The sequence below is a fragment of the Solanum pennellii genome, chromosome 9, assembly GCF_001406875.1.
Source record: "Solanum pennellii chromosome 9, SPENNV200".
NCBI lineage: Eukaryota > Viridiplantae > Streptophyta > Magnoliopsida > Solanales > Solanaceae > Solanum > Solanum pennellii.
The window spans coordinates 81,933,003-81,947,758 of NC_028645.1; the positions used below are offsets into that span (position 1 = coordinate 81,933,003).

Genomic DNA, 14,756 nt, shown 5'->3' on the forward strand with positions numbered 1-14,756 from the left:
TTTAAGTGCATGCACTATATCTTAGAAGATGACTTTAGCACCAAGCACATGATAGGACTTTTGACAAACTCAACTTAAAATTCTCAATTTTTTTCAGTCATGTAATGATGGACACAATCCACAATAGAGGATTTGTTAAGAACTTTCAACAACTAGTGTCTTTAATGACTTCACCACTAGCAAATTCTATATAATATATATATCTCTATATACCACCAAACAAAAAGAGATTGATCAACATTAAAATAAACAAATAAATAAATAGAATTTCTTGCAACAAACACAAAACACACAAAAAGTGGAAAATAGCATTCCCATATTTACATCATGAGAAAGGTAGGTAAAATTTGGGGCAAAAACATTGGTATATCAACTATATGATGGGGGGCTTGAGACCTAAACCAAAAAAAAAAAAACACAAAAAAGTGGGCACTTTTTGAAGAGTAAATGGTGCAAAACAAAAAATGCAACCATGAAAAAAAGTAACAATATCCCTATTTCTGTTTTACTTTTTGTTTCTTCCAAACTTTTTTTTACCAAGCATTTTCCTTGCACCAAGCATATTTAGATAGGTTTTCCTTTGTGTTTCTCTTGCTTCTGAGGGATTCTTGGAGCTGAAAATAAACCAATAACTAGTGTTAGAGCTAAGGAAACATAATGACAAAAAGGTTATATTGCTCGGACTCTCCAAAAACGAACTACTTTTGGATTTGGAGGATCCGACACACACCCTGCACCTCGGAGTACTTTTGAAGAGTTTTCGAGTAATTTAACAAAAGGAGAGGTAAGAGTGTGTTCTTTTGGCATGGCTATGTACATACCAAGTCCATTAGCCTCAGAAGTCCTCATGATTCTTAGCCTTTTCACAGTGTTGAGAAACATCCTATATAACACATGAAAGTATTAGAACATATAAAGAACTAGAGTGGGGGAGCTAGAAATGATAACAACTTGATTTTGCATAAATGAAGATCATACTTTCTATGCTACTTTTTCATGACGTGTAGGGCCCGTTTAAGGAAAAACACACTTTCCAAGAATTCTTCATTTTCAAGACTCAAACCTGAGACCTCTAGTTAGAGATGGACCGATTACATAGATCTAACCACATCAAGGTTGATGGTGTTTCTCCATGCTACTGATGTACTACGCATATCCTTTATACTGATAGTTTTGTGCCCCTATTGTTTTATTCGTTTTCGTTTTGTACTTCCTCGTTGGATGATGAAGGTGTGATCATTTGCTTTCATGAATTAGGTCCACCAAAAGCACCATGCATATAATATGATATTATATATATATATATATATACTTGAGAATTGAGATCATCAATACCTCATGTTTGCTAATATATTCTCTTCTTTTTTTTGGTTTGTGGGGCTTGATGAGAACTTAGGCTTTTAATATTTCGATGCTTTTTGCAACAATGACATAGTACAAATTAACGGAATTTCTTACCCGAATGGAACATCTCCAACAAGCATCCAGTCTCCTTCTTTATCCTCATATGTGAGCACAAATTCAGATGATCCATCCAAGAGCTTAAAAGACTTAGTTGCTTGTTCCTTTTCACCGCCTATAAAAAAATGGAACATCAACAATCACTTTCATAACAAAAACATCACAAAACATGCAACCGATTTGTTTCATTTAGTCCTTTTTCTACCGTAAAACATGGCGTGGAATGGGGTGTTCCACGCCTGTGTAGTAAGTATAATGCATGGGAGAAACAAATAACTACACTTGATGTTAGCCAAAGGCCGAGAAAACTAGTATTTAGAGCCAATTTAAGTAACGAAACAGGAAGTAAACTTCGAAACAGAATCCATACTTTTGGTAGATTTGAAGAACATATCCTCCAAGGTTTCGGCTAACGATTCATAGCAAGTATGAGCATTCAAATCCACCTTTCTTCCAATAGGCAAACCATCCATATTCACCTTCACAAAACCAAGATGCCCCTTTTCTTTAACCGATGCTGTATCATCCTTAGTGTTCCCGTGATTGATCTTCTTCTTCGAGTGCTCCTTCTTATCGTTCCCGCCAACTCCCTTGTCATCATCAGCATTTAGAACCTTTGATTGATTAACCAAGCTATTCATTCTGTATGCCCTTATGGGTGGCCATCCCACAACCTGACTGATTTTAGAAAATCAAAATAAATGAATCATCAATTATGTACTCAATCATCCATCAAGATCCAAATTCATGAACTTAGTTATCTAAGCTAAAATGAACAAGTCAAAAGAAAAGAGTTAAAAAAGAGAGGAAAGAGGGCATATGAATTTTTGCAAAATGATTTTCTTTTTTCTTTTCTAAAAAGTACAAAAAGAAATTGTCAAAAATTATCAAAGTTGCACTAAAAGTAGGATTAGAGGGAATATAATGATAGATTATCATAATGACAGGGCAACCAAAAGCAACTTTTTTGGCAGATTTTAGATTAAAGGTAATGAGATGAACAAAGGTGATGCATGCTCTGCCAGCTTCTATCAGTAATTAAACAAATAACTCATCAAAGACAAAAGCTAAAACAAATTAAAGGAAAATATACTCTAACTAACAAAAAATATCCAAGAAACAAAATAAAATCCATTCTTGAGTAGCTTAAACACAACTTTTCATAGACAAACATGAAACTAATGTAAGAAAAATTGTAATATTAAAGGAAAGAACTTTTCTTCAAGATCATTAAAACCCTTCAAGGAATACACTACTTCTTGAGTAAACTAAACTTAAACTTCATTGTTAGTCATGAAATTAATGTAAAAGCTCTAAAATCAAATGAAAGAACTCTGCTTTAGGAACCAACAACAACAAAAGCAAAAAGAAATTCAAGGAACACATGACAAAAATCCTAAGAAAAAAAAAAGAAACTTTACATAAGAACCTAAAATCATTTAGTCCCTTTTGAGATTCACAATTTCTTGAGTAAACTAAACATACCACCATGACTGAACATGAAGAAAATGCAAAAAGATTACTAAAATTAGAGAAAAGAACACATTTTTATGAAAATTTATGAAATTCTTGGAAAAAATGAAAACTTTACATGGGAACCTAAAATCACTAAGACCCTTTTGAGTAAACTAAACATACCACCATGACTAAACATGAAAAAAATGCAAAAAGATAACTAAAAATAGAGAAAAGAACACATTTTTATGAAAAATTATGAAATTCTTAAAAAAAAAATGAAAACTTTACATAGGAACCTAAAGTTACCAAAGACCCTTTTGAGATAAACAATTTCTTGAGTAAACTAAACATACCACCATGGCTAAACATGAACTAAATGCAAGAAAAATACTAACTTTAGAGAAAAGAACACATTTTTATGAAAAAGTTATGAAATTCTAACCTTGCACCTGTAGGAGGAGATCCAACCTCGGTTGTAGAACCAGCAAAATCAGCAGCTCTTTTAGTGCCAGAAACACCAACATTAATGGATCTCTTAGCTGAAAATCCATTAGGAAAATCTTTAGCAGTTAAAATCCTACCATACTCACCCCATGGTGATTTCTTAGTCTTTCCCCCCACCCCACCACCCCCACCCCCACTGTTAAGGCTAAGACCTAACCCCAACTCAAGCTCTGTTTCATCCTCAGAACAAATACCCATATTGTAATCTTGCTCCATTTTTGTACCTTTTTCACTAAGAATTGGTTCCATGAAAAGGGGTTTTTCAAGAATGTATGAGTAAATTTCAAGAAAATGTATAAGAGTAAAATGGGGTTACAAGGGATGAAGAGAATGTATAGATGGGGGGGTTGTGGGGGTAGGGGGTGGGGTAAAATGGTGGAGGTAGTGATGATTATGGGACCCATATGTCTGGTAGTGCACCAAGCACTGTCCTTACAAAGATAATGAATTATATTTCTTGTTTGTTCATCAAGTTTCTTTAATTTCTCAATTTCCAAGTGTTTCGTGTTCGGAGCTTATATTAAAGTCTCAAATAAATTTGAATCACGCAATTTATTTAAAGACAATACTTTTAATAAAATTTCTTTTATATTCATTGTTTAAATCTAAAACGTCTAATTAAAAGTAAAACAATCTCATCACCATACCACGGACAAAAGACATCATTTTGGTTTGGTTGTGTATTGCCATGCTTGCTTTTTTTGGTATTAATTAGTACTTGAAAGTGTTTGTTTTTTCTTTGTCCCCTTTTGCCACCTCTTTTGTCCAAAATGTTGGAAACAAAAAAAATAGTATTGGAATCATTTTGTATTTCTTGAGTTCTGTAATTGTCTAAAATTAACTTTACAATATATTTTCTTCACTTTTAATTATCATATTGTGTCTTTCTAAAGTTAATTTAATTAATTTTTAAATTTAAATTATATTATATTATTTTGATATTTTAAATAAAAAATATAGATATTTAGAGATTATACAAAAAGCATTATAAATTATAATTTTTCACGTATCAATATAATATAAAAAGACAACATAAAATATAAGTCAAACTTCTAATAGTTTGGCTCTAAGAAAGTAAACCGTGAGAATTCAAAATGAACGGAAAAAGTATATTACTCCCTCCGTTTTGTATTATTTGACTCTTTAATTCGTAGTCATATCTCTTAAACAAATTTTCGTTAAAATATACTTTGTCCGTTTATTTTTTCTTGTTATTTATTTCTAAAATAGATTTTCATTTTTACTTGTCACTGTTGAGTTTTGATATATCAAGAAAAAACAATAATTTTTTTCATGTTTTACCCTCAATGTTAATTACTTATTATTTGAAATTATTTTTCAAGACATCATTTAATAGGGGGATAGTTTAATAAAATACCTATATCAATAATTATGTTTTAACACAAGTCAAAGTGTAACAAGTAAAAGTAAACAGAAAAAATAATAATCTTTTAAAATTTTGAATTTGACTGCTACTAGGGTGGAAAAGATTGTTTTAGTGTTCAAGATGAACTTTTTTTCCTCATTTTCTTTTAGAATTAAGATAAGCTATTCTTAGAATACAAATAATAATAATTAAAATTTTCTTTTTAATTAATATTTTTAATATATATTACAAATAAAAATATGAAAAATATTTTGAGATTATGAGTGTGTTTGGTATGAAGGAAAACATATTCTGGAAAATATTTTTCAATTTTCTCATGTTTGGTTGGGATAAAATCTTGGAAAATGTTTTTTAAATCAACTCATTTTCCTCAAAATTAAGGAAAATAACTTCCCTTCAAAAATTAAGGAAAACATTTTCCAAAACTCTCCTCCAATTTCAAATTACCCTTTTTTTGGGAAAAACATTAATTGTAAAAAAATATTTTCAATTTCATAAATTATTTTTTACTCTAGTAAAAATAAAAGATGTCTCTCAAAAACATTTTACATTCATAAATTAAACACTAAAAATCATTTCCGAAAAAATATTTTTCTAGTTACCAGCCAAACATGAAAAAATAAGTCCAAAACCTACTTGTTTTCCAAAAAAACATTTTCTAGGACAACATTTTCCTCCGTACCAAACACACCCTATGAGAATAATTCAATTTTGAAATCTATCAATTTAAATTCATATTATAAAATATATATATTAAAAATTCCAGTATGTTTAGGGAAGTTTTTGTGTTACAAGTATAATTAATTAAACATGCAGCTACTACATGATTGTCCTTTTAACTAATTAATCATTCTTGGTCTCATGCATGTAAAGCAAGACAGCTAAGGTGAAATGAGAATGAGCATTTTTTAATTTAATTACACAAATTATTTGTTACAATAAATATGTATTCCCACTAATTAAGTGAAATTTATTTTACATTCTGTCGTGCATAAAATGAATTTCGTATAAGTTATGTTTGTCCAGAGTTTAATTTCAAAGGATAATATATAATTAAGGGGAAAAAGATAAAATATACATCCAAACTGTCGCAAACAGTTGAAGATATTATCTGACATACTTTGGGACATTGATGCCCTTATTGTTCAAAAACTAATTAAAGCATATTTACCCTTTATACCAGCTGACATACACGTGTCATCCACCGACCTAACAATTATTAAATATTCAATTGATGATAAGATTGTGTCACGTGTCCCTATTTAGTCTTTCGTTAGAGTGAAGGGCATATATGCTCTAGTTTTTAGACTGTAGAGAAACTAATGTTCCAAAAGTATAACTGAGATATCTGTATACCACTTACAACAGTTTAGGAATATATTTATTTTTTTCCCCATATTATATTAGAGCATCATGTTCATTATCAATATATGTAAGTTAAATCCTTAATTTTGCATCCAAAAAGATAAAAATTTAGGAGTAGAAAGATGGTTTGATTATTTGGAGAACAAAATGAGTTAACAAAACTCTCTAATTCCTATTTATCGTCATATTTTGGAACATTGATGTCCTTATCGTTCAAAAACTAATTACAATGTTTATTGTCACACAATTTTCTGGGTTAAATTAATCACTTTATGTATAGTTATGACGAAATGATAAAAATTTCTTAATTTTTTTAAAATCATGTGTTTGATCGAATCTTAAAAAATAAAAAAATCCTATAAAAATGTAATCTTTAAAAATAAGTTTTACAATATATAAATTTAAATTTAATAAACGAACTTAATAGAAATATCGAACAATCAATAGAAATTAAATGGTAAATTGTACTAATTTTCTTTAGGATAACAGAGAATCTTTTATGAAGGCCCATTAATGTCTGCCACAATATGTTGAAGAACCTATTATTAGTCTTGAATAAAAGCACTTTAACTTTTTTATTAGACAAATTGTTTTATATATAGTACTAACTTATAGTACAAGAATAGAATTTAAATATATTGAGAGAAAAAAAATCAAGTGACTTTTAATTCCATTTTCAACCTTTACATCAAAGTGTGAATCTTAGGAGAGAGAAAATTTCTCTTAGAAGGAAATCAAAAGTAGAAAGAGTTAACGAGAGGGAGTTGTTCGGATGATAAGCATTTCTCACTTTCAATTTAAAAATTGTGAGTTCGAGTCATTAAGGGATAAATAAAATGTCTCAAACTATCACCGACTTTAATTCTGTTGAAAAATAAAACAACGCTCAGTAACCTACTAACATTTTATCCTAATATGTATCACTCATTTTTTTATCTGAAATCATGTTTTTTTTAATACACTAAAATTATATCATATCGTATCTCATCACCTTTTCGCGAGTGAAGCATCAAAAGCAAAAGAAAAGAAGAAGGCATGCAAGAAAAGGAAAAGAGATAGAAAGACAAAGTGTCATATTCATGATGAAGACTAATGAAGATTATTTAGAAGACTTTTGCCTAATAATCTTTAATTAAGCATTTGTCACTAAAACAAACAAAGATTTAAAAAATCTTAATCAAGCATTACTTGTCAACTTTAGCATGAAAAATGATAGTATCTAAAAGTTGAGCCTTTTTTTTTAGGAAAAAATATGTGCGAGTTAATATATTTGGTCGATCGATAAAAATAACAATATTATCAAAAAAATATTATTTTATATTTTAAAAAACAATTTTATTAATATTAAAATCATTAATTTGTTTTTGACCAAATTTCAAAAGTATTTACGGGGAAAATAAATAAATTCCTTAGAAAAAAAGAAAAAAAATTCTTATCATAGTAAAATAGTTAAATTTCACAAGTCATATTTCATATTTAATTTTTTTTCCATGATTTTTTTTCCCACACACCAAACACACTCTAATGCTATTAATTCTTAATTCCAATGAGTGCATGTTTAAAATGATTTAATTTTAAAGACAAATAATATAAATTTAAAAGGAATAATTTCTATGAGAAGGTGAATTTAATAAGGAAAAAAATAATAGAATATTATTTGTGTTTTTAACCTAGTGGAATTAATTGAATCATTTTTTTATTATTTTGTTGCTTTCAATAAATTAAAAAAAAAATAGGAATATGATACTAGCAATATACTACTTGAGGTCTACAATCCTAGAAATCCAAAATTTAAGGGATCAAGAATCACAATTTGGGGCCACCTAAGATAATTTTGTTATTTTATTGAGAAATTGTAACAAAAAATATATAACAAACATAATATTAGGGGGCCTATGGGAGACAAAAAAAAAAGATTTATTAGTAGGATAACTTAAATAAGTGAATTTTTACCCTAGCAAAAAATAGTAACAAAAATATTTGAAATAGACCAGTATACAACAAATAACAATATCTTAAAATTTTTTAAAAATTTAAAATATATGAATTTTATTTTTATCTTCGTAAAAAATAAAAATATTGTCTTCGATGAATTTTAAGATCAAAGAAAAAGTAATCAAACATAAATAAATGTATTAATATGTGTTTGTAAAGATTGGAGTACTTAATATTATGTTATCTCAAAAATCAATTTTTATATCAATTACGTATATATTTCACATAGCACAATTCTTTCTTGAGATTTTTTTTTTTCAAACACAGTCTAATATTAATATTAATATCGAAGTTTGATTAAATTTAAATCCACGTATTGCAAAGTTTATTTTAAAATAGTGCTTCCAACATGGTGTATTTTTTTTTTCATTTATTTTTCAATCTCTAATTAAAATGAAGACATTAGAAAACATTTTGTTGTGATATTTTGCAAGAACCTAGTATATATTAATTAATTAATACCATTGTTCTTTTAATTCTTACAAATTTATTATTTTTTAGCTCCAATCTTCCAAATTAAAACGAAAATGTGGAAAGAATATGAATAAAAGTAAATCACTTTTTTCTTTTTTGTTCTTTTTTATCGTGCTTGTTAAAAGGGAAGAAGAAAATTATTAGTGTTATTCTTTTTCCGTCTAATTATATTTGTTCACTATTGATTTTGCACGTTTTTCAAAAAAATATAAATAAAAATGCAATTTTATCATATATCTCTTTAAATATTAGAAAAGAAAAAAAAATATATTCCTAAAGTATCGTAAATGATATGTTGATACCTTTCGTCATACTTCTGAGACATTAGCATATATGCTCTTCACTTTAACAGAAAATTAAATAAGAACACGTGACAAAATCTTATCTGTTGATCTAATATTTAATAAATGATACGTGTATGTTTGTTAGTATAAATAGTATATATGTTCTGGTGTTTAGTCGACAGGGACATCGATGTCCCTAAAGTATGACGGAGGATGTCTGCATACTATTTACGATGGTTCGGGGGTATATTTATCTTTTTTACGTATAATAAATACAATTACTCTTTCATAAAATGGACAAATGTTATTGGACATTTCAAAACGATATAGTGAACAACTATTATCGAACGATAATAAAATGAAAATATCGTGAGATAATAGATGATACGATAAATTGAAAAATAGGATAACGTAAGAAGAATCCAAAAAGTGGAAAACTTGTCTTATCGTAGGGACAAACCGACAAAGTGGGGCCCAAAGTCACGTGACTTTGAGCCACGTAAGCCGGCAAAGAGCGCGGCTGACCGGGTGGCTTTGTGTTTGTTTGTGGGACCCACACATTTTACCTCAGACAGCTTAGGACTTAGCACCCATTCACACCAACAAAAACATTTGTTCTATGTTTTTATGTTTACAATAATAATAATAATAATAATTAAAAAAATCTAATAAATTTCTTGATTATAGTATTATTTTAAAGTTATAATTTTTAAATTTTGTAATTTTAAATAATATGTCATTCTGATATAGAGGTGAGTTAACGATGTTACTATCTTTTAAAGTCTCGTTGCGTTAATGAATGATCAGTTGAGCTAGAATAATGAGACACTCTGTTTCACCTCCTAATTGTTATTGCTCGATTACTTTCCTTTTCTTACTTATTAAATTTTATTAAGGACCTGTAACGTTATGATCGTGCAAGTTTTGCATGAATTATCGTCTTTATGACTTTTTCTTTAGCTAGAATAACAAAAATTTTAAAGAAGATTGAATGTATATAATATTTACGAATAAATGTTACATCAAAATAAGCGAAAATGAAGATTTAAAGGTGTTGGGGGTGGTATTGGACGTGGGGTGAGGGGGGATATATTTATAAGTTTTTTTTTAAAAAAAAAACAATTTTTATTCGATCAATTAAATATTTATATGTATTAAGTAATATTTTTTAATTTAAATATGAAATATGATTTAAGCAAAAGATACTAATTTATCTAAATTCTAAGTAATACTCTACCTCTGGGCATGAGTACAAATACAACATTGCGATATTAAATTCATATAAATTCAATACATTTCATATAAATCGTAAATTTATTTATTAAAGTTATAGAACTAACAAATATGTTGGAACCTATAAACTTTAAAATATAAAAGGATTACTATTATAAATTGTAAATATTAAATTTATAAAACTTAATTTTGATTTATAACAATTTATAAGTAAAATGCTAATCGATTTTACGTTTTCTATTTTACCTTTAATAGAAAGAAGAATTATTCTACAAAAATAGCAGCCAAACACCAAAAGCTGATTATTAAAAGAATATATAACAATATTCAATTTCACTTTAATATAAAAACTTTATTATATACGATTCCGTTTTGTCTTGCAAATTAGTAGAAAAGTAGATATCTATTTTAGTTACTATATATTAACAGAAATTATAGACTAATTTTAATTCGTTAAAGCAAAAATATAGGCGTCCAATCGAATTACATCACGATATTTTTAATTTAGCTTATGTACCATTTTATTTGGAATATATCGCAACCGATCAAGTGGTAAAGAACGCGACTTCAGGATGCCAAACTAGCTTCACATCGACGCACTACAATAAAAATAACTTTTAGCGTTTAAAAACAATATTCACATTAATAAAGAATAGTAAAATTAGGCTCTAGAAATATTTTAAAAATAATAATTTTCTAAAAATACATATTATTTTTATTTTATTTTCTTTATTTTTTTATTATAAAAAAAATATTTCACAAATATAAAGGGACCCAAATGGAAGGGGAAAGATATTCCTCATAATTCGAGAGCTGAAATATGAGATACGAACAATCATTTGTCTCCACGCTTATCTTTCTTTTTCTTTGTATTTTCATTATTTTTTTGAAAATAATTTTTTGGTATTAATAATATATTATTTATTTATATATGCATCTCTTCTTTTAGCATTTACCAACTTTTGCTACTGGTGAATTATTCATTTCGATTCGAATATCTTTTGAATTTTGAGAATCAGATGAATTTTATTTTACTACGATTTTGCTATATATACTCATGAGAATAACTGTGGAGGGTGTACGCATGTTTGGCTTCTACTTTGTTAGGTAAAGAAATTGTTTTCGTAGATCCTCGAGTTAAGAGAAAAAATTTCAAAGCAAATCGAAAAAAAGATAGTGGAAAGAGAAAAGGACATGACAAAATACTATAGAAAACATGTTAAAATATTTTGAAGAAAAAATTATTATAATAAAATGATATGATAATCAGAATACAAAATGTAGAATAGATAGTAACGTATCAAAAATCGAAGGACCAGAAGTATGGGAAAATAAGTGAGACTTACCTACTAACTTTACATCCTAATTTGTGTCCTCCACAACTTCTTATCTAAGGTCATATCCTCGCTTTCACCCTAATTCAGTATCTACATTGGATCAATTTTAGAGTCGAATTTAGAATTTAATTGAACGTGATTCTATTGTACTTTTCAGTATCCACATTGAATCATTTTAGAGTCGAATTTAGAATTTAATTAAACGTGATTCTATTGTACTTATATTGAAATTTATCTAAAGAAATGCTGATTCAAATACCAAATCAATATTAACAATAACAAAATGATAAAAGCCAATGACAAAAATATATAGAACAAACATATTTACGTTACGTTCGAAGTTCATTGTCACAAAAGAGTAATGGTATGATCGTATCGATCTGTATTGATTTAAAATCTTGAATCGAATAACAAATAAGTAAATTGCAAAAGTGACATAATAAGAACCTGGGCTTTGGGCCTTCAAAAAATTATGACCTTTGCTTGGGCCTGGGCTTTTTTCAAAACAATGATCTGCTGCCAACTGATGGGCTATAGAACCTTGTGTTATATTTCTTTTGAGGCTTACCACAAATGCATTGACATTCAAACCCCATTATGTTACCAAAACAAGAAAACAATCCACTCGAACCACGTGCATGCCTCCTTGCGTGGCGACCGGTCGAACGGTAGCTACTCGAGGCCTGACCCCGGTCGTACATTGGTGGTACCTCCGTCCTCCACCTCTCGAGTTTGGACCTGAGCCCCTCAACGCTCTCGTCCAAACTCCAACCATCCAACATCGAGCTCTTTTGATCATCCAACGGGTATTTTTTCTCGGCCACGGCCGCCGCAACCTCGGATGCTGAAGGCCCAATTTCTGAGTCAGTCCAACGATGAGCATTTCCCTTAATTGGGCCTCCAAATACAAATTTTCCATTATGTCCTACCCCTTTTGGGCCCCCAAACTCATATCCATTATAATTTTGAATGGGCTTTCCAATAACTGTTATGGGCTCTTTGGGCTCATCAACTTTGGGCTTCGTGGGAGATTTTTCATCAACTTTGGGCTTTGTAAGAGATTTTTCATCAACTTTCTTTTCATTTGTGGGCTTTTCTTTGTTCTCAAGCTCTAAAGCTATAAGTTTGAGTTTGGGCTTATCTTCTTTAGGCCCAATATTATAAAGTGATGACTCTTTACTAACAATTGAATCACTTAACACTGAGCCTGTTTTGCCCTTTTTATCTTTGGGCTTTTCTTCTTTAGGCCCACTTACCATAGAACTTGCTTTGCCTTTCTTCTTTACCAACATTTGTGGTGGAGGCTCCAAAGAAATACTAAGAATTGAGCTTTCTTTGTCATAATTATGTGCTTTATTCTTCTTTTTTGAAGGTTTTGCAACTATTGAACCACTAGACTTTGGTACATCATCGTCGAATTTGACACGTTCGCTACGTTCACTCTTTGTACGTAACAATATTGGTTTTATAGTAGTCATGTTGTTATTATTGTTGTTGTTGTTGTTGTTGGTAGTGGTGGTGGTTTTTTCGTTGTTTGTTTTCTGGTTGTGGTGGTGATGAGGGAGTTGTTCTTCTTCCATCAAATCGCGATATCCAACAGCAGACTTGTTTAATTCAGTGTACAATGGCATACTTCTCATGGTACTATCAAGTAATGCAACACCAATGTTCAATATCCCTTGAGGTCTTCCAGATGGACGACGTACCTAATGAAAAAAACAATACAAGAAAAAATTTATAATCATTAATTAGGTTATTTATAATAATCAAATCCATCTCAATATCCATGACTAATTAATCCATATCATTGAAAATTCAATTAGAAAACATTATTCTAAGCAAGTGTACGATGAAAATTACATATTGGTCAAAGATCAATAATAATCTTGAAAAAAGGTATATAACTACATTTTTTTTTTATATAAATAACATGCATGCATGCAACTTTTACGTATACATGTTAAACAAAATTTCATATTTATAGAAAATGTTGGAAGAATGAAATCAAGAATGTGGTTGTTACATTAGGAAAATGTTTTTCATGAAATAATATATCGAACAGTCAAACATGAAAAAATTGAAAAATATTTTTCGAAATTAAACCTGAAGTGCAACAAAACGCATGCCAAGATTATGAGGATGATGATTATGGTGTGTCCTAGACGGAGGAGGGATGAGGTTTCCGACGAGGACGCGAACGGACCCCACAAGAGAATCCTTAAACCAATGGCCACAATGAATTTCTATTTGTACGGCTGAGGTATCTTGTCGGAGAAACTCTTCATCCACACGAAAAACAAATTTATCGTTCCACGTTGGGTTGTTACCTCCTTCAATGTCAACCGCGGTGGTTAGCTTCCGTGTAGGGTGGACCCACACGGTCGCGTAGGTTTTCATTTTCTTGGACACAGGTTCCAAATCTTGAGCGGAGATGATGTTGATTTCCAAGAGCTGGAACGGTTTCAAGACCCCCATTTTGAAAATTTTGATAAATTCGTGACGTTTAATAAAAAATTATTAATAATCACGAATTTAATCCTGATAATGAAATAAGAAGGCTTCGCTCGTCGTTCCCTGAATGGAAGAGAGAAGGAGGAGAAGGAGGGGGTGGTGATTTTCTCGAGGAGAGAACATTAAGGCATTGTTACAAACGAAGAAAGTGTCTTTTTTGAAATAATGTTTGTGTTTTTTTTTTTGGCCATAAGGTTCTTCAACCCTTTTTTTATCGTAAAAAAATAATTTTTTTAAATATTTGACTAAGCATATTTAATATTCAAATAATTAAAATGTGTATCCGTTTATTTGTGAAAAATTCACAAATATAACGTAGTCACTACTTGCTAAATTATAAGTAATATGAAAATAACAGTTCTTATTACTGATATGTAGAGAAAAAAACAAATTGCGAATAATAATTAATTGTAATTACATTATAATTTTCTTATAATTAAGTGATATCGAACAACAGTATTTTTTCATGCAACAAATATAATTTTATTATGTTTTTCGTATTGTTATATTTTTCTTTATTACACACTTAATTTTTTATATGTTCTATTTAAATCTTTCGTCAAAAATAATTTTACTATCTTTCACAAAGCATAAAATCTGTATATTTTTTCACTTATAAAATTACACCGATATTTATCGTTTGTCAAATATTCCTAATAACTTGTCTCGGATAGCTTGTGAGGTTGACTCGTTGTAAAAGAGTTCACAAGCATCATGTTTATATATATATATATATATATATATATA

The 14,756-nt window shown here is 29.2% G+C and overlaps 2 protein-coding genes across 2 annotated transcripts; both read right to left on the reverse strand.

Moving 5' to 3' along the window:
- Positions 1 to 210: 210 nt before the first annotated feature.
- On the reverse strand, positions 211 to 3,730 carry LOC107029640 (auxin-responsive protein IAA13). Its single transcript, XM_015231073.2, has 5 exons — positions 3,362 to 3,730; positions 1,832 to 2,139; positions 1,459 to 1,576; positions 822 to 883; positions 211 to 614 (listed from the first exon to the last, which is right to left on the reverse strand). Exons 1-5 carry the CDS (start codon positions 3,670 to 3,672, stop codon positions 565 to 567), a joined length of 849 nt encoding a protein of 282 aa, XP_015086559.1. The 5' UTR covers positions 3,673 to 3,730; the 3' UTR covers positions 211 to 564.
- An 8,057-nt stretch (positions 3,731 to 11,787) lies between these two features.
- On the reverse strand, positions 11,788 to 14,173 carry LOC107030476. Its single transcript, XM_015231749.2, has 2 exons — positions 13,602 to 14,173; positions 11,788 to 13,204 (listed from the first exon to the last, which is right to left on the reverse strand). Exons 1-2 carry the CDS (start codon positions 13,971 to 13,973, stop codon positions 11,999 to 12,001), a joined length of 1,578 nt encoding a protein of 525 aa, XP_015087235.1. The 5' UTR covers positions 13,974 to 14,173; the 3' UTR covers positions 11,788 to 11,998.
- Positions 14,174 to 14,756: the final 583 nt, after the last annotated feature.